The 21,023-nt window shown below is 42.5% G+C and overlaps 1 protein-coding gene and 1 long non-coding RNA gene across 3 annotated transcripts in view; one reads left to right on the top strand and one right to left on the bottom strand.

Moving 5' to 3' along the window:
- Positions 1-7,959, bottom strand: part of Mthfs (methenyltetrahydrofolate synthetase) — a 38,213-nt gene extending 30,254 nt beyond the window's left edge. For both annotated transcript variants that reach the window (XM_021252188.2, XM_004874809.4), the window contains exons 1-2: positions 7,781-7,959; positions 2,874-3,135 (exon numbers count right to left, since the gene is read on the bottom strand). In XM_021252188.2, coding sequence (XP_021107847.1) covers positions 2,874-3,135; positions 7,781-7,900 — 382 coding nt within the window. In that variant the 5' untranslated portion in view covers positions 7,901-7,959. The remainder of the gene's footprint in view (positions 1-2,873; positions 3,136-7,780) is intronic.
- Positions 7,957-9,053, top strand: LOC101702676 (uncharacterized). Its single transcript, XR_206436.3, has 2 exons — positions 7,957-8,142; positions 8,224-9,053. It is a non-coding gene; the product is annotated as an uncharacterized LOC101702676 (long non-coding RNA).
- Positions 9,054-21,023: the final 11,970 nt, after the last annotated feature.

Genomic DNA, 21,023 nt, shown 5'->3' with positions numbered 1-21,023 from the left:
CCGAGTACAATCTGAGCTTTGATCAGCTTGTTCCAAACACTGTGAAGCTAGATTTATGCTTTAGCACTGAAGTTGCCACATTCTAAGCTGCTGATGCAAGTAAAAATCCATAGTGCTGAGAGTGATTCTAGGAGACAAACATCGAGCCTGCCTACTCAAACACTGCTATAAACAACATTTGGCACCCGGCTGTCTGGTGAAGAAACTAAGGCATAATCCCTTATCCTCTGCAACTCAGCCTGCAAGTATCTGCAAAAAACGTGGGAGGGAAAAAGCCACTGGGACCACAAATATGGCATGGACACATGCCACAGAAGAGAAAAATGAACAACCAGTTTGGGCATGGACTTTTCTCATTTCAGGACAAATCCTTTAACTTCTAAATTTTTAATATTCAATGAGCTTTCATATGACACTTACATTTACCATATATTACTGGCAGGGATACTTATTCTAGTAACACATATTTTCTGTCTCCCCAGCTAGAGCCCTGGGAGGCTAGGACCTTGTCTTCCCCAGGCCTAAAATGGTATCTGTCATAAAGTATGCTCAGAGGCAATTTATCAAAACATAAAATACTCAGTTTATCAAGAATATCAAGAAATGAATAATTCTGCCTTCCTTTCTTAAAAATAGTAGTACCACTTACTGAATGCTCTTAAGCACCGAGTAATTTGCTAAAACCAGAGATGATTTCACTCATTGACTTGAGCTGGGCTTATGTCACTCAGGAAGCACAGCTAAGAGGAAAGGTCACGCTCCTCTGTTCTTCCCACTACTGGACTTGAATGGAACTGAAACAAACACATGAAGGGACAAAGTGACACCATTTAGCTTAACCCAAAGAAGACATTATGGAAGTGGCATAACTATTCGTAAGGGAAAAGGCTGCTGGAGGAGACCAAATGGAATTTTAATTAGCAAGCTTGTGTTCACATTAAGTCAGCCAGAACATACCCCAAAGCCACAGACTCTAGAGAAGTAGCTACATTATGTGCAAGCAGTGTCAAGACCTACAACTTACTTCCTCTTATTTCCTTATCTTTAGGCCTGGGCTACACTATTCCCTTATTGTCTCATTGTATCAAAACACTTACAGTCTTTCCCCTTAAAAATAGGAGTTTTATAATACTGTTACTCATCAGGTCTACGACAGGAAGGAGGCAGATTTGAATGTACTTTTCGTGCCTAAGTATCTTACAAATTCCAGGACTGGAAAACATAAGGGAAGTTGAGGCAGCAAAGCAGATAAGTCTTTGACCCTGTCCCTCTCCATCTCACTATACTGATTTTATAGGTTATGATGTTAAATTTCTTTTTTTTTCTGGTACTGGGGATCAAACCCAGGTCCTCAGCTTGAGAGGCAGGCGGTGGAACCACTGAGCTAAATCCCCAGCCCATATGATGTTAAATTTCAAGGGGAAGAAATCGGGATAAGACTGCATAAAGCTATGCCAAGGTTTCTCTGCAACTATTTAAGTCTTAGTGAAAATATATACCTCCAAGACAGGTTTGAGGCATTACTTTACCAAATGGCAGCCTTAGCTTATTTTGCATTAGGCTCTTTGGCTGCTTAATAATGATAAAAAAAAAATCCCCCAAGCAGCTGTTGGCCAGAGAACAGCAGGTACAAAGATCCCACAGTAGAAAAAGCAGAGGAGGGTTGAAGAACAGAGAGGTCTTCAAAGCTGCTGGAATTGGAGAGTAGGAAGATGTGAGCTGGGTGAACAAGCAGTACCCGTGCCAGGGAGAGAAAATACACAGGACCAACACCAGATGAGCCTCTTTGAGAGGTGTTCACCTCAACCTAAGGACAGCAGAAAGTCACTGCAAGACTTCAAATGGGGGAGAAGCAGTCAGATTGGTGTTTTAGAAATCTTGTTTCAATTAGAATGAATAATCGATAATGCAAAATAGGAAGAAAAGGTCCAAAGGGGTAGGGGTAGTGGGAGGGGCAGGGGAAAGGAAAGAAGGGAAAGGAAAACTGATGAGAAATGGAAAAAATGGAAATAAAGTCTTTGTAAATAGGGAAGGGTGGAGGGGGTGAAGGGAGAGCTAGGAATGGGGAAAAAATAAGAACCAAGATGCATTATGTAAAGGTACAATTCCCAATGAGAAATGTAATTGTGTTGTATACCTACAATGTACCAATAAAAGAATTTAATAAAGTGCAAAAAAAAAAAAAAAGAAATCTTGTTTCAGTGACTTTGCAGATTGTGGATTAAGAAGGAGGAAAGGGTGCAAGACGAGGACAGAGGGACAGTTAGGAGCTGGTACAGTAAACCAGTCAAGGATGGTGGCAGCTTAGACTTGGCAACAGACAGTATGTAGGGCATGAGAAGAGAGGAATCAAAGGTTACTAGGGATCTCTATCATAGTTAACTGGCTGGTGGTGGCCATGCTGAGATGGACCATGGCAGCAGGGCTGAGAATGTGATCCAATTTGGAACACACTGTTTTTGAGATGCCACATGACATCAAGTAGATATAGCTAGAAGGTAGGTAATAGGTCTGACCTGGAGATAGAAATTCCCACCAACATTAATAATAATATTGCACTCACAACCATATAGATTAATGATGAAATCACTTAGGGAAATGTATAATTCAGGCCACCAGGTTAGCACAAGAGCCTGGGAGAAGGCAGCAATTCCTTGATAACTCACTATTACAATCTACAGTTCACAACTTACAGAGAATTTGCATCCTAAACCTGGTCATGTGGCATCTTGGAATATAAGCAAAATACAAATTCTTCCCTACAGAAAAAGAAACTCCCACTGAACCCCAAATAACAGGTGGGCCAGAGGTCTAAAAACTCATTATAATCTGACAACATCCTAAAACATCGATTCTAACACAAAAACACTTACCTGTTGACAAAGCCTCCTCACGAACATCATCCTCACCAGGCTGATGAATATTCCAGGACGTTTTAGGAAGTGAAGAGATTTCATCAGGTGATGCTAACTTCACCATGTCCATGTGATTACTCTGGAATTGGTACCGAGGGATGAAGCAGGTTTTGCCTTGTTGGAAAATGTCTTTGATGATCTCTTCTGTCTCAATTTCATCTTGCATGCTCAGAAAGATGGAAATCCTTTTGGACTTTTGATACTTACTGTGAGCAATGACCTAAATGGGAAATTACAACAATTATAAACCCCATGATTATACTTTTTAAACTAGTGATTCCCCTTGAGAGTATCTCTTCTCTCCCAACCTTCTCTAACTTGCTTTAACTTTACAAGAAAAAAAAAAAGCAAGGTAGTATAGTGGGTTCGAGGTCACTAAGTGCTGAAGTCTGACTTTCATTCAAAACCCAAGCCTTACTTCTCTGATCCCTTTTCCCCTTTGGCAAACCCACACTCAAAGGCGTGAACATTCATTCAAAAGTCACACCGAGGGGAGCCCCACTCTGTCTCCAGCTTGATTCTCACCTCCTCAGTCATTTCACAGGCTTCTCCTTTCTTTTATCTCTAAATCTTGGCTCCTACAAACTTCTCCACTCCTCACACTATCAGGTTTCTCTCCTCCTAAATTCTACCTGTTAGCCAAATGCAAGCCCTAACTTTTCCTAAGTTCAGTAGAACCCTTATACATTTAGAATTATACGACTTAATTCTGTATTGTCATGAGATGATCACCAGTTGTTTATATGCCCTAAGTGTAATATCCTGAACCAGTCCCTAAGATCCCTGAAGCAGAAAACATGTCTTATAATTCTCTCTTAGCTCTACTACCCCACTCCGTTCTGTTCAACTGAATGTTGAAATGTTCACTAAGATAGGAACAGAGATCCTGAAGAAAGAAAGAATAATTCCTCAGGCAGAAGGGGACTGAGATTTGCTTACCATAGAAAAGTCAACAATCACCCTTCCATTTCCGCTTTGCCCTGTCCCCAAGCTAAGAAGAAAAAGACACTACAAAAGCAGCTCATAAATGTGATTGGCAGAAAGATACAGGTATAGGAAGTCAAGTAATTCCCAATAAAAAGGGAAAAAGAAATTAAGTAGGTAGAACACATCAGACCAGTGCTAGGAAGGAAGTTAACTCCTTTTTGAAAAGCAGCACAGCTTCCATGAGGCCTAGGAAAGGCAAGGAAAATGGAAATGTGGAGCTCACACTTTGGGCAGGCCTGGGGCTCTTGGCACCAGGTACTAGATGAGAAAGTTAAGTGTCTTTCTTGTTTTCTTTAAAGCAGAATATAGAAAATCAAGAGCTGAATAAGCAATAAGAAATATTAGTTAAAATTCAGTGTGAGACTGTGCATACACATTTATCTTCCTTCCCTAAATCTCATTTCCATGACATTTGTAAAGAAGCCCAAAAAAAGAAAATCCATTATACCACTGAGAACAAGAAAACAGAGAGTTGGCTAACTGTTATAAGACAGAGAGTGGATGAGACACTATTAATAGACGAAGCAGCAAATCACACTCTGAGAACGTGGAGGCAGGTAGGGCAGAATCCATTCCTGCCTAAGGTCCCTCACAAAGTAACTACAAAAGGCAAAGGACTCTCCATTAGCTAACATACCTTCATTCAGAACCATATACAGAAGGCAAAGGGTCATCAAGTATCTTGGAAAACCAAAACATAAAGTGGGAGAAAGGAAGGGACAGAAGAAGGGAGGGAAAAGGGGAGAAAAAATGATCCAGTGGGAAAGTGAGGTAACTTGAAGAACTGAGAATTTTTTTTTAATTCTAGTTTTCTTAAACTCAGAAAAGATAACTACATCTATAAAATATCAACAGACAGCTACGAGAAAGAAACAATCAGAAATGTAAGAAATAATCACTGGAAATTAACATTGGAATTAACAGGCCTACAGGTGTAGCTCTGTCATAGAGTGCTCATCTAGCATGCCCAAGGCCCAGGGTTCAATCCCTAGCATTCCTCAAATAAAAAGTTGAGATTAGTAAAATGGAAAGCAAGTTAGGAAAAAATCTTGGGGTAGGGGAATAGGACAAAAGTAGGAAAAGGAGAGGAAAAAAATGTTAAAAGACAAAAGATTTTTTATTAACAATAATTCCAGAAAGACATAAAGGAAAAGAGATAAGCCACCAGTTTCTAGGTTAATAAATAAATAAAGCCACCAGTTTCTAGGTTGAGGGCACAGGTATTGGGCAGAACAAGAAAAGCATTTAAATTTGAAATTCAAACTATTAGCCAAATGAGTTCTATAGCGAATACTATGTATATAACAAAATACTATAAAATCTGTTTACTGGAATTTCAGGTTTTGAAATGAGCCAGAATTACTGCTCATTAGATTCATTATAGTTACAGAATAACGTTTAAATATAAAATTGACTTAACTGTATTATTCCAAGAATTTTTGATTACCTTTACGGTTTTTTTCTTTTTTTGGCAAAACAAAGAGTATGGCTTTATCTTATCAATAGATTCTTTTTCATTTTGTCTGTAAAAATAGATCTACTTTCCTTTTAAGGCCTTCTAGCCCTGCATCTTTGGGTCTGGGTGCCTTCTGGCCCAGCACACAGCCATCACCCTGAGGTCTCTCTTTACCCTGCTTCTGAGGTAGGGCTGTTTCTTGAATTCAGTATCTTTCTTGGGTTTTTTTCTTCCACTTTTTTAGAGTATATTCTCATATAATTTTAACAACATAATATAGGCATCAGAAATTGGCAGAGTAGAAGATAAAAAGAATAAAGGGCCACTAATTTCCTCATCTTAGTAAGGGTATAAAGGCATAAAGCTTAATTTACCATACATTACTTTTCTCATAAATTTCTAAATTACAAAACAGATGCTATGCCAATAGGAATACTTTTTAATGATCTGAAGACATCGTTACCATCACTAATACCTTTTTTCTTTTTCTTTTTTTCCAGTGCTGGGGACCGAACCCAGGGCCTATGACTAAACTACATGCCCAGCCTCTTGTATAATATTTTTTTATTATGAGACAGAGTCTTATTAAGTTGCTAAATTTCCTAGGCTGGGCTGTAACTTTCAATCCTCCTGCATCAGCCTCCCACAAAGCTGGGATTACAGATGTGGATAATATCTGTAATCTTATCTAATACCTTTATTAAGCATTCACTAAGGGAAAACACTGTTCTAGTCATAGTACAATGATTTTAGGGCCATGATCCATTAGTTGATCACGGAATGCACATGTAAGAGCTGGGAAGCAGATTCACTATATGTGACTATTTGCATATATGGGATAAAGTATATTACTGAGACTCATGGGTCTGTTTTTTTTTTTAATTTTTGTTTCCTCCTTTGATGCTCTTAGTTGTAATTCTACTACTGTCAGCAGCTCTGTCTCTAAATAACTATTCCCACCTGAAGTTTATGATGTATGTTCTAGACACTACACAGAGGCTGAGAGAAGAAGGTTTGAACCTAGAGTTCAAGGCCAATACAGGCAACATAGCAAGACCTGTTTGAAGAAAACATCTCCCATGGACAAAGACACCAAACTGAACTCATCCTTATTTTCCCCATGTCTGTCCAAAAATCTGCTCTAATTCTTACATTCCTGATGTTTAGTAATCCTGAAGTGTTATCCCTGCTCTACATATGGAGCTACAGGTGACTCCCTCTCCTGCAAGCACTCTACCCCCCATCCAATCAATTGCCAGGTCTGCTGATTCTCCCAATCTCTCCACTGCCCATCCTCTGGTTTACATCTCCATCACCCTCCTTGAATTATCATGATCGCCCTTCAACTGGTCATTTTTTCTTTCTTCCTTATTTCCCCAATCCATTATCCAAATGCTAATATGTCCTTCCTAATGGCTCTAGCAGAAATATGGAAAGCACTGGGTGTGTCCTGTCATGCAGCTTTACCTCTGATCACAGGCCAGCCAGGGTCCAGATAAGGGCTGGGGTTTGGGTAATGATTAGGGTAGGGTAAGGAAACCCAGGAACATGGTTCCTTCACACACCCCTTAACTGTCCAATAGATCTCCAAGGTTCAGGGTCAGGGTTATGGTTAGGGTTAGGGTACAGAAAGCACTGGATGTGCCCTGTCACATACCGCTTTACCTCTCACCACAGGCCTGCAGGGATGGTGGTCAGGGTTCACATTTATGTCAGAATACAGATAGCACTGGTCATGTCCTGTCACACACCACTCAACAGGTCTACAAGGGTCAGGGTCAGGGGAGCACAGGGTTATGTTCCATCATATCCTTGTTACTTGTCCCCAGACTTGCAGGGGTGGTGCTGTTCATTCTGTAGAGGCAGTGTCGGGTTAAGACAAGGGACTAGGTATTAGGATGTGGGTTAGGATCAGGATACAAAAAGCCCTGGCTCATCCTGTCGCGTCGGCCTCCCCTCTTACCGCAGGCCCGACCAGGAGGCCTGTGAGGCCACGTGGTCCCCGCGGGGGGGCCCCTGTCCTCATAGAGTGACAGACCTTGGCCCTCCCCACCCGAACTCCCGAGCCCTCCGGGACCTGCTGCTCTGTCTCTCCCTTTCCGGCCCAGGCCGCAGAGGTGCACGAGGGAGACAGAATACGGACTGGACCCCGGTTCTACCACCACAGCGCCTCGATACAGGGGCACCTGGGTAGAGTTGGGGAATCGGCGCAAGGGAACGGAAAAGGCTGTGAGCGCGCCGTCGGGGACCAAGGAGGAGATGCAGCGAGGGGTCCGAAACGTGTACGTGCCCGCGGGCGGGAGGGGGGGGGGAAGCGCGGCGGCCCCGAGGGGGCGGACAGGGGGAGCACGTGCCGAGAGCCGCGCCTGTGTGGTGACGGGTCCCGCCGCAGCCTGCCGCACGAGATCCCCACGCCGTGCACCTTCTGTGTTAGCAGGCGGGACTGGCGCCGTCGCTCCTCAGCACTCAAGGTGGCCAGACGCTGCTTCAACTCGGCCCGAAGTTTGCGCTTGGCGCCGCTCACAGCCGCCGTCGCCGCCATCTCGCCGCCATCTCACCGCCTCAAGCCGCGCGCCTTCCTGGCCGCGCACACGTAGCACGTCCCCGACGCCCGCCCCGCCCCGCACCCGCCCCGGTCCCGCCCCGCACCCGCCCCGGACCCGCCTCCCAGGCCCGAGCGGACCCTGACCTGAAGGCTTCCCGGCCTCGGCTGTACCTGTGCCCTACGGGTTAGCATGCTGCGTTCCGGAACTTAACAGATTGGCGAGTTGATGTGAACATTGAGTGAGTTTTGTATTAATAATGAACTTTACAAAAGCTGGCATAAAAACACCTTTCAGCGGTAGGTGATTCACCAACCCGCAGGTACAGAGGAGCCCTCCGGACCGAAGCGGATGCAGACTTCCTCTCAGCGGGCAGAGGCCTTTGCAGGGTCGGCGGGAGCAACGCTGCTCACACTGCCGCTCACACTGCCGGGGCGGCCCGGAGGTTCCTGATAAAAGGTCCTGGAACGACTGAATCGGCAGTTTAAATAAATAAAGTACATCCATTGTTCACACCATGCTTTTTTTTTTTTTTAAATCCCAGTGGCTTGGGGATCTAGTCCAAATACTTGGAGAAAAAAAACCAGGACAATTCTTCTTTAACCTCTTAGAAAAGTTTTGCCACTGTGTCTCAAATCCCAGGGGCAGTAAAAGAAGAGTTTGATAAATATGATGGTGAAAGTATTTACAATTGTACTGAACACACAGGGAGTGAAAAGGTAACTGACAAACTGTAGAATGTACTTGTAGCATACACTACAGAGGAAGGACTGACCTCCGAAGTGCACGACTGCCTGGTCAGTTTGTGCTGCTGTGACAGTACTTGAGACTGGGTGATTTATACTACACATCAGTTGGTTGGCCTATGTCTTGGGGGCTGGGGAGTCTAAGATTAAGAGGTCTGCCCTTACATTTATGGTCAATGGATTGTCCCTGACAAGAGTGCTCATAATTATTCTATAGGGAAAGGAGAGTCACCAGGTGGAGCCAGGACAGCTGTGTGTCCCTGTGCCAACGAAGGAAGTTGGGCCTTTACCTAACACCATAGTTAAGAATTAACTGGGCTGGGGATTTAGCTCAGTGGTCCTGCTGCCTGCTTTGCAAACACAAGGTCCTGAGTTCAATCCCCGGTACCAAAAAAAAAAAAAAGAACTGAAAATAGATCAAAACTTAACTATCAGGGCCAAAGCAAGAAAACTCTGAGGAGAAAACAGGCATAAATCTGCATTACTTCAGACCAGGCCATGGCATCAAAAATACAAGCAACAACAACAAAAAACAAAGTAGGTAAGTTGGACTTCATTGACATTAGAAATACCATGTATCAAGGGACACCTATAGACAACCTATGGAATGGAAGAAAATATTTGCAAATCATATATATATAATAAGGAACTTGTATCCAGAATTTGTAAAGAATGCTTACAACTCAGGAATTAAAAAGATAATCCAGTTTTCAAATGAGCAAAGGACTTGAGTAGGCGTTTCTTCATTCAGGTTTTATAAATGATGAAAAAGCATGTGAAAAGATGTTCAACATTATTAGTCATTGAAAAATACATATAAGCTGAAACTATAAAGATATCACACACAGGATAGCTATAATTATGTTTAAAAGAGAAGTATAGGCAAAGATATGAAGAAGTTGAAACATATACTTATGGGAATGTAAAGTGGTGCAGCCTCTTGGGAAAATTTGGGGGGCAGTTCATCAAAAGTTAAATACAGAGTTACCACCTGACCTTGTAATTCCACCCCTACTTCTCTACCTAAAAGAATTGAAAGCAAATGTTCATGGCAGCATTACAGTATAGTTGTGAAAACAAGCCAGATTTTTGTCAGCTGATGAATGTACCAAAAAATGTGGTATATCCATGGGCTGGAATATTATTCAGCCATGAAAAGTAATGAAGTACTGATACATGCTATGAATGGACCTTGAAAATAGTATAGTAAGTAACAAAGGACAGAGACAAAAGGTTATGTGTTGAATGATCCCACTTACATAAAATGTCCAGAGCAGGCAAATCCATAGACATAGAAAGTAGGTTAATGGTTGTCTGGGGCTGGGAGGAAGAAGGAGTAGGATAGACACGGTTTCTTGTTGAGACTATAAGAATGTTCTAAAAACCAGTAGGTTGCACATTTTTAAAGGGTGAATTTAACAGTATGGGAAATATATCTCCATAAAATGATTGAAGAGGATAAAAAGAAAATTTCATGTTCATTTTTTTTTAATTCTATGAGCAGGAACCAAAACTGAAGTTTGGATACCTACAGGGAAAGGTTGAGAACAGATTGGAAAGAACTGGCAAGTAGGACAGGAGAAACAGTGGTGCGGCCTAGTGGGTGTGAAGCAGGACAACCTGAGATGCAGCTGGGAACAAGGGACTGTGTGGTAAGTGATTAACATAACCACAGCCAGTGGGTGGGAAGCAAAGGGCTCACTTAAGTAACTTTGGAAAGTGGTATTTTGACTGTACATGGTAAAGCTAAAGACAAAAACTAACCATACAAATATTATGCTCTAGTTAGTACATTTATGTTTCATAGGAGTATAAATTAGTAATTGTGAAATTCTTATCTGTATTCTCAAATTAAGAAAATGTATTGTGAATTGTGAGAGTCAGGTTTGCTCCTCTTGGAAAAACAAGTTACAAATAAGGAATGGAGGAGGCTGGAGGATAGGAACTGGAATTGTTGGTATTTACTCATGGCTGCACACCCGCACAAACACATACACTCCATAAAAAAACCTAGGATGATTGACACCCCAGTTGGTACACTGAAATCTAGCATCTAGACCTTGCTTTCTAAATACTATTCTCCAATTTAAAACAAACAAACAAAAAAATCTTATTAAAAAAATAGTGGTGGAGTTGGAGTTGAAGAAAAACAAGAACATGGAGTGTTTTGTGGTGTCACAAAGAAAAGGAGGTGTCAGAAGGGAGCCAGGAGTGAAACTGGAGTTCCCAATGTCCAGAGCCTGGACAATTTGAGCCACAAAACCATGACAGTCTTACATTCTAGCCCGTAGAATAAAATGAATATTTATCTTAGTCCACACTGGTATGAATCAATAAATAAGAGGAAAGACATACTTCCTTATTGTACAATTCCAATGAACAGACATGGAAATAATAATAGAAACAGAAAACCACCATTAGGCAAACATTGTAGTCATCATTGTTGCAGGCAAGAACTATTGATAGATGCTAAAATAAATGAATGGAAGAATGATGAGAATTGGACATTTTCATAGACTCAAAAATATTTCGCCACAAGATACTTACTAGTGAAGAAATGTGATGAAACCCAACTTATCCAAGTGACCAGCATTAGCATCACCATGAAAAAGACCTCTGTACTTCCTAACAATGCACTGAAAAGGCCATGACTTCATTTCTGTGGTGGCCTTGCCAGAAATGCATAACCTCAGCCTGACCACCTGAAACCATCCAACCCAAGGTGAGGGACATTCTACAAATGCCTGACTAATATTATTCAAGTCTCAAGATCACTAAAAATGAAGACTAAGGAAGTGTCACAGATTTGAGAAAACACAACAACTACTTATAATTTAGCTGCCCTGGATGAGACCGGACCAAAAAAAGAACATGAATAAGAAAACTGTTGAAATTTAAATAAAGATGTTCAACATCACTGGTCATTCGAGAGATGCAGATGAAAACAACACTGAGATTCCACCTCACCCCACAAAGAATGGCTGCTATCAAGAAATCAACCAATAACAAATGCTGCCGGGGGTGTGGAGAGAAAGGAACCCTTCTCCATTGTTGGTGGGAGTGCAGACTGGTGCAACCACTGTGGAAGTCAGTATGGAGATACCTCGAAGAACTAGGGCTAAAGGTCCCATTTGACCCAGCTAGTCCCCTGCTGGGTATTTTCCCAAAAGAATTAAAAGAACCATGCCACAGTGATATATGTGCACCCATGTTTATAGCATCACAGTTTATAATAGCTAAAGCTTAGAAACAGCCCAAGTGCCCATCAACTGGAAACTGGATAAAGAAGATGTAGTTTTTTTATAAAATGGAGTACTACTCAGCCATAAAGAACAAGAAACTAGAGTCATGTATAGCTAAATGGATGCATATTAAGGCCATACTCTTAAGTGAAATAAATAAGACACACGTGTAAATACCGAATAGTTTCTCTAGTGTGAGAAACTGAGAGTGTAAATAAGGATTAAAAGGATTAATAACTAATAATTGATACTTTCAAATAGGAAAAGGTCCAAAGGGGTAGGGGTGGTGGGAGGAGGTGGGGAAAGGAAAAATTATGAGAAAAGAAAAAAAAATGGAAACGAAGTCTATGTAAATAGGGAAGGCTGGAGAGGGTGAAGGGTGGACAGGTAATGGAAAAAATAAGAACCAAGATACATCATGTACAGGTACAAGCACCCAATGATTAATGTAAATGTATTGTATACCTAAAATGTAACAATAAAAGAATTTAAGCAAAAAAAAAAGTAAATCCAAATAAAAACTCCATGATGTATGAAATGAATTTCTGCAAAAGATGCCCGGCCTACACTGCAATAGAAGCGAATATAAATCTCTTGGCCATGCTTAGAAGTAGAAAGCAAGCTTTGCTACTAAAAATGAGCCTTTAGCAATACAAATACTTTTCCCAAAAGTAAATAAAAATTTTAAATATATCTACACAAAAAAAGAAATTTAAATAAAGTTCATAGATTTGTTAGTAATATTATATCAATGTTAATTTCCTTGTTTGGAATAATTACACTATCAGATATTAATAGAAGTTACCTGGTGGCTATTTGGGAACTACTATTTTTACAACTTTTCTGTAAAAATAAATTTGTTCAAAATTCAAGGCCAAAAAAATAAAAATAGTGTTAATAAGTGAAATTATGAAACCCATAATAAAAGAGATCTTCCTGTGAAAAGCTTGGAAACTTCAAGTGGACCACAAACACACTAATCCTCTGTCACAGCAGGCTGTCAGTCAGTCCCTCTGCCATTAATCTCTCTCATTCTCAGACCACACTACTGTGGAACCTGCTTTCCTTACAAAGAGAACATTCTGAGCAAGTCATCTTCTCTTTACAGTTTGCCTTCAGGAAAGGCTCCTTATTCTGGGGCACCCTCAGCCAGCTCCAGACTTCCTTTGGCCTTCTATGCCACAGTATTTTGCTCTTCTGTGTGCCACTGTGTGTAGCTGATTTCAGTATTACCATGATGTACTCATGTGGAGAAGTCTTTATCCACCAGAATTTCTCCTAGAAGAAGTACCATGTGTATAATTTCTTTTAGAAGGAATACTTCATAAGCCACTTGGAGTAGAAAGTGGCAGACACAGTGACAAAAGATAGTCCCTAAAGTCTGTGTTTCTCAAAGCACAGGGGGGAAGGTAGCAACTCAAATAGAAGGAACTGTGGAGTTAACAAGACCAGTTTCCCCTGTGCCAGCAGAAGTGAGAGAGGGGGGAAAGTCCCTGGATGTGGCAGAGCCAGGAAGAGGAACTCTGAAAAGCAAAAATCTCTGAGAAGGATTTTTTCGGTTATGCATGTGGGTGTGATATAAGCTCTTGGCTCTCCATCACAAACATTTAATGGTCACAGTTGTGACCTTGTGGGCGAACATAAGGCTGATTAATATGGAATGGGAAAAAAACAAATCCACTGGGACTGAGAGGAGAGCTGGCCTGTGGCCAAGGTCACATCAGAATGACAGGCCCAGTTTATTGCCCTTCCTGTATGTAGGGTCCTACCCCATTTCCTTCACATGCTCCCTGTATTCATCAAGACAAACTTTAAAGGAGGTGTTGTTTTAGAATTTTTACAGAAATTTACAGAGGAAACAGGTTTGCGTACCCTCACAGAGCTGCTCCATGGATGTGTTGGACTCCAGCCCAAGATGTCCACACGTCACACTACCCTGCCTCTCCTCTTGTCACAGTGGTGTGCCCCCACTCAGCCCCTGTGTTCCAGTGTGGTTTGCAGTTGGTGTGTGCAGTTCTCTGCTGGCCTGGAGGAAACGGCACTGGGCACGCAGTTGCTGAGTCAGTAGTGAAGCCTTGTTTTGGGCCAACCAAGATCCAACTATGCCAATTAAATCCTAGCTGCTGGTGACAATGAGGTTCAGGAGAGGGGACCTCACTCTCCTCAGCACTGATAAGCTACAGTTGAAGTAGAGCTCTGTGCTTCAAGAGTGAGCTAACACACTGGGGACCTGCCACCCAAGATAAGTGGAAGAAAAGCCACGGTGTCATGAAGGAAAACCTAATGACCACAGCTGTCAGGCCACAGCTGTCAGGCCTTGCTGTTGTGTTTGCTTTCACTTCCATAAAATGTGCAAGTAAAATGCAGGAGGGGTGAGCTGGGAGAGGGAGAGGAAGGATGAATCCAGTCTTCCTGAGATCTTGGTTTCTATCGTCCAAGCTAAAACTAGCACTGACTTCATTTATATCCATCCTTACATCCTTACATTTAAGATGTACAATTTAATTTTTGTCAGTGTGCCAAAGGAGTTAAGAAGGAAAAATGGTTAAATTAAGAGATAGTTAAGAAGTAAAGGGTGTGGTGGTACATACTTGTAATCCCAGCCCTCTGGAAGGCTGAGGCAGAAGGACCACAAGTTTGAGTCCAGCCTGCGCAACTTAGTGACTTAGTGAGAGCCTGTCTCAAATTTTTTAAAACTTTCAAAAACAAGGATGCGGATGTAGCTCAGTGTGAAGCCCTTGGGTTCCTTCCCCAGTAATGTAAAGGGAGGGGGTTGGGGGAGTTGCTGTAGTTCTGTCTGGATTTGATTGAATAAAAGGCATGGAGGAGAGGATTCAAGAATGATCTCAGAATCAAGTTTCTGTTGAGAGCAGCTGGTTGAATACCAACAGAATTGAAAGCAAAAGAACACAGTAAGGAAGCCAACAGAAAGGCCTGAGGCCACCCTAAAGCTGCGGAAGCTCAGCGCTGCTGGTCAGATCCGCTGCTGAGTTCCCGAGCTTGTCTGTCTGGGCATTTGCAGCTGCTTCTGATGGCTGTGTACCATAGGCAGAGCCTGTGGAGCACCAGGCTGAGGGTGGTAGAGTGCTTGACTGCCAATTCGAGCCCTGGGTTCAGTCCTCAGCACTACAAATACCAGAAGAATAAAACAGCCTTGTCCAGTTAGGTAAAGCTTTGATTCTCTTGATGAAAAGTGCCTTCCTCATTTACTCCTAATCCTTGAGAACAACAATTCAGCAGCCATACCCTGTTTCTTTCTAGGACAGTACTTGTACTTGTAGGTCCATGCAGTGTTGAGTGTGAAGTTCCCCCAGCGAGCTCTGTGGACTTGAGGGCGAGCCCTCCAGGGACAGCTACTGAGAGCCCTGTTTCCCCCATTTTATTAATCCTCTGGAGCCATGTATTATCTGGGGCAGAAACCATCCTGACAACCTCAGAAGAGCTTTGACTTTTACTGAGCAAGGTGGAAACTGCCACAGTTATGAGCATCAAGGCAACATAATGTGGTCTTATACTTTAAAGGACCCTTCTGACCGCATGTTGGCAATGAACTGCAGAGGAAAAGGAATAAGCAAGAAGACCAGTGAGAAAGTGGCCCCTAGAGCTGTATGAGAGATTCGGGGTGGTTAGAGTCAGGGCAGCAGAGTGACCGTGGTAACATGCAGCTAAATATTGGACACATCTTGATGGCAGTATAATTTGCTGATGGGCTGAATGTGTAATGAGAGAAAGAAGAGCCAGAGTCTAAAGGATTTCCACTCCCAGTGGGTGGAAAGATGGCAGTCCCATTAACTAAGATGATAAAGGATTCATAGTCAGAGATTCGCAGGATGAAAATCATGGATTCAGATATCAACATAGTGAACTAAAAAAGCTTGCTCATCATCTAGAGTCCAGAGGTTGGTCCTGGCTGGAGACAGGAATGTGGTTGGTTCTTGAGGTCAGGCTCCTAATCTAGGTGTGATTATGGACTAGGAAGACAGAAATGCCAAAGACTCACTGGAACACCCCAATACTTAGGGAGTTCACCTTGGAGAGATTCATCAAATGAGTCAGAGTGGCCAGTGAGATGGGGGAGAACCAAGAAAGAGTGGTGTCCTCGAAGTCAAATAAAATTATGTGTAAAGGGTCATCCATGCATCAGATGTCATGCGTCAAGGAAGCTGAGGACTGCAAACTCATCCTTGAAGTTATTAGTGGAGATAGACTTTGAAATGGTAAGTTAGCAGTGGTGATAAAGATATGAATGGTAAGTTAATGGAAATCAGTATGCAGATTCTTCAAAAGACTAAATTCTATTTGACCCAGGTATTTCCTGTCTAGATATCTTCTCAAAATAGTTAAAGACATCATATTATAGGACTACATTCACACCCATATTTATACCAACATAATTCATAATAGTTAAATCTTGGAAGCTGTCTCTGTGTCCACCAATAGGTGACTGAATAAATAAAGTTTGGTATTTATACACAATGGAGTACAACTCTGCCATAAAGAAAGATAAACTTGAGTCATTTGTAGGAAAATGGATGCATCTTAGTATTAAGTGAAATGAGTCAGACACACAAATTTAAATATGCCATGGTTTCTCTTATAGGAGAAACCCAAATTATAAATAAAGGCCAAATTGAAGATAATATCAAGTAGGGAGATAGATCTTTCTCAGATGGGAAGGGGATCAAGGGATGGGGACAGGAGGAGGAAAAAGGGTTAAAAACAGAATGGAGATGTATGTGTACATGTACCAACTTCACACAAGGAATGGAAACATCATTACTGCAAACATGGACTGATAAAAATGAATGGTAAATTAGCCATGAGGATAAACATCTGAATGGTAAGTTAGCATTGAGGATAAATGAATGGTAAGGGTTCTCAAGGCACTCCAGGAAGAGGAATTGGAGATGGGGTTTTTCCCTGAAGAGGAGCAGAAAAATAGGATAGTTGCTGAGAGATTAGGTGTTTTGTTTTCTCCACCTTTGCTTTTGCTAAGGAGAAGTTATCCAAGTCTGTGTGCTAACAGAGTGGAGCTGTACAGAGGGCCACTGTGCGGTTCGGGAGACGACCCTGAAGAGAGGCCCCAAAGGGAGGTGAGGAGTGAGGTCCAGGTCACAGGCGTACAGGTCAACCCCAGTACAATGACTCCCAGTAATAGCAGGGGAGGAACAGAGACTAGTGTAGATGCAGAGCAGATAGTAGACAGTGGAAGAGTGCGAAACTAGTCAGTGAAACAGGAAGCAAGCCCAGGCGATGGCATTGTGTCAAATTGTGTTACAAGTCTGTATACCGCAAACTCTTTCTATTTGTACATCATTGTGTTGCTCAAACAGCAGTCATCCACCTTCTCCTTTAACACAGTTTCTGGGCACATTGGTCATGGGTTTGACTCTCATGTGAGCTGGCTTTGATTTATCTGTTAAGGCAAAAAATCATAGCCCTATTCTCGGTCAGCTGTCTTGCACGTGCGCCCTGTGCATCTGAGAGAACCCACCCATGCCATGGAAAGATGATTCAGCCATGATGCCCTGTCCAGCTGATGTGACCCTTCCAGCAGAAGTAACCACAGAGAGCTGCCAGTAATAAAGGAGTTTGCTTTGTCTTCATGTCCTGCAGGATGTTAAAGAACATCTCCCTGACAACGGCCTTGCATCCTTCGCAGAAGGTCTTGGTTCTGAAATAGTGCCAGTCATCCCAAGTCGGGGACAGTCCCACTGAGAGGACACCTGCAAACAGGTGAGGCAGCAACAAGGGAGCGTGAGGACACCTGCCTGGTCACCCAGGGTCCCAACACAGCTGGACCTCACAGGCGGCTCCTGAGTTTGAAAGGAGCAGCAACCCAGGAGAGGAGCAGGTGGTGTAGTAAGGTCAGAGGAAGTGGCACCAGAGGAGGAAGCATAGGGGTGAGGACCAGCCTGGACCTCAGAGTCCTTAGAAGGTCCAGGCCTACTCTCACCCACTTGGCCAACTCTGTGACTTGGGTACACCGAGTTTCACCCTAGTGTTGGGCTATTTATTCAAGAGTAAAATGTGGATAATGTCTACTTCAGACAGCCTCTGTGAAAATGAACAGAAAGTACTTGCCTAAAGCTCCTTATCCCGGGAGGTCCTGACTTCCATCTCTAGCACCCAAAATAAGCTTCTGGGAGCTAGAAAGCAGCCAGCCATCACCACTCTCTGGACTGAGTGCTGAGAATACCGTGCCCCTCACCCCAGCCTCATTAGTCCCCTCCTCCAAAACTAAGTAATCCTCATTCTCCTTCATTTTTTAAACACATATTGACTGAGCTTTTGCCAAGGTCTGAGCTGGACCCTGAGTTAAAGTAGTAAACCAGTACAGCCAGAATTCCTGCTATCTGTTGGGGAAACAGATACATGGATCTTATTAGCTAGGTGTGGTGGTACATGCCTATAATCCCAGCACTCAAGAGGCTGAGGCAGAAAGATCCCTGTGAGTTTGAAGCCAGCCTAGACTACATGGAGATCCTGTCTCCAAAAACAAAAAAAAAGAGGGAGAAAGAAAAGAAAAAGAATGGAAAAAAGATACATCAATCTTAATATCATGCAAACATAATTATGAGATTGAGATAGTGGTCTTTGAGAATTTCACCTCATCAGGGAAGGCATTCTGGCAGAAGCGACCTCAGCTGAAATCTGAAGGATGCATGAGCACTAACCAGGTGAGGAGGCAGAGGCAGTGCCATCTACAAAGGGCGAGGAAGGAGTTGCAACAGCCCTAAGGAGCTGTAGAAGCATCCATGCCCAAATTCGAAGTGCAGGGAGGCACAGGAAAGGCCACTCTATGTGGGAGCAAGCGATGTGTGAGCAGGGCTGTTACCTCTTCAATGGTATGGGAGCCAGGCATAGTGACACACTCTTATAACCCTGTTCTGGAAGGCTGAGGCAGGAGGGTTGCAAGTTCAAGCCTAGTTTGAGCAACTTAGCAATTATCAAGACTGTTTCAAAATGAAAAGTGAAAAAAAAAAAAAAAAAAGCCTGAGGAGGAATGTTCTAAACTCGTTCCACCACTCACCCACTGATAAGCATTTGGGTTTCACCAGCTTATCATGAATAAAGCTGCCATGAATGATAAGTACCTGATGGTGGAACTTCTGGATCCTACCATGAGTGTATATATAACTTTATAAAAAATTTCCAAGTTGTTCTCCAAAGTAGCTACACAATTTTACATTGTTACCGTAGTTTGCAAGTGTCCCAATTACTCTGGATTTTCTCCAAAGCTGTCACATTTGCTCATTTTAGCCATTCCAGAGGGGATGCACTGGTCACTCACTGTGTTTTGGGGTTTGTTCTTTTTATGTTTCTTTGAGACTGGGTTTCACTATGTTCCCCAGGCTGGCCTTGAACTCGTGGGCTCAAGCAATCCTTCTGCCTCAGCCTCCTGAGTAGATGAGACTACAGACACACAGTTTTTGTTTTGTTTGTTTGTTTTTTGGTACTGGAGATTGAACTCAGGACCTTTCGTTTGCAAGCCAGGTGGCAGCACCACTGAACTAAATCCCTGGGCCTCACCCAGTTTTATTGTGGGTTTAATTTACATTTCCCTGATGACTAAAGGCGTCAAGCACCTTTTCCTTTTCCACTGGCCATTTGTATATATGCTTTTTGAGACGTCCAATTGAGCAAAAGCTCATTTTAAAAATAAGGTTAAGGTCATTTTGTTATTGAGGTGTAAGCATATAATATATGAACTTGGAGAGGAATTCTTTGTGAGATACTAAAGGGCCCAATAATCTCCCATTCTGTCCTTGTCTTTCAGCAAGATTTTTATTTTCTATAGTGTCATTGTCTTTATAGCTTTATTTATATAATTCAGATACTCGCTGTCAGAGTTCTTAATGGTGCCTTTTTTAAGAGTAGATTTTAAATTTTCTTGATGAATTCTAAATCACCCAATTTTTTCTTTTCTTGTTCAGGCTTTTTGTATTCTAAGCAACTTTTGCCTATTACACAGTCATTAAGCTTTTCCTCTACATTTTCTCCAAGAAGTTGTATAGTTTCAATATCTATTTAGGTCTATGGTCTGCTTCAATCTAATTTGTATGTATGCAATAGGGAAAGGCTCACAGAAATTTTTTTTTCTAAAAATAAATTAATAAAACACACAGTGCAGTCTGGCTTCAAAGACTGAGTCACACTCCAAGCCAGAAAAAGTCACTGATTTCCCAACGTCATGTGGCTGAGGAGGGAACCGTGGGTTAAAAGCCAGATTTTGTGGTTTCTTGTGTAAATGTATTCCAAGTAGCAGTCTCATACTTCCTGTTATGTCTGCCCAGAACTGTCCATTCCCATCATCCAGCTCTGAGTAAAAGAGTTAAAATCAAAAGCAGTCAGGGAGCAGGTAAGGCCCTTGGCAGGAAGAGGTAAGAGAAAATGTGTATTCTTATCCTGCTCCCCCAGTCTCGAGACAGAGTAGATACATCTCAGATGTGATTTCGTAATAAGCCAAAGTTACCTTGGCCACAAACCCTTCCTGCTGTCTCACCCCCTGACCTTTCCATACTGTCAGGAGTCACACTGGGTAGGAAAAGCCACTCATTACCTGAAATTTCTTTCAAGGATGCACATGCCAGGATGAGGGGTATGGAGCCATTAAGGGCCAGAGCCACTGGTACCCAAAACCCAAGCCACCAATGGAGCTGAACTTTTCCAATCTGTGACTTCCATCTGAATTGAACAAAAGAACCCACACCTGATAGGCAACAGCTTCTCTGTGCAGCATTCCTTCCTTCTAGGGTAGGGCAGGACCCCTCCAGCCTGGGGGTCTTAGGACTTGCATTCAAACAGGTCAAGCCAGAGAATTTCTTTATGGCCAACTCTTACACCAAAAGAAGGAGGAAGGTTAGAGTAATACCATTAGGTTTTATGTTTGGCATTGGGGCAAAGAAGTCCTTGTTTCTATGACCTGCCTTGGGGAAGATGAATTCTAGTTTCTATGGCTTGCCTGGAGAGAGAATGAGAGGTGCAGACAGGAGGGCAGGGAAGATTAGAGAGAAACTTTGCTTCTGATGCTGCTTCTGGGGCCTTGACTTAGGGATTTCATTTTCTGAGCTCCAACACCACATAGCTAGTTGCTGTATCCATCAACTCCAAACAGGCCAGAGAGTGACATT

The sequence above is a fragment of the Heterocephalus glaber genome, unplaced genomic scaffold (assembly GCF_053883595.1).
Source record: "Heterocephalus glaber isolate CG9 unplaced genomic scaffold, H.glaber_assembly_v1.0 deba00001531, whole genome shotgun sequence".
Taxonomy (NCBI): domain Eukaryota; kingdom Metazoa; phylum Chordata; class Mammalia; order Rodentia; family Bathyergidae; genus Heterocephalus; species Heterocephalus glaber.
The sequence above is the reverse complement of the archived record's forward strand: the minus strand, read 5'-3'. Positions and strand labels throughout refer to the sequence as shown.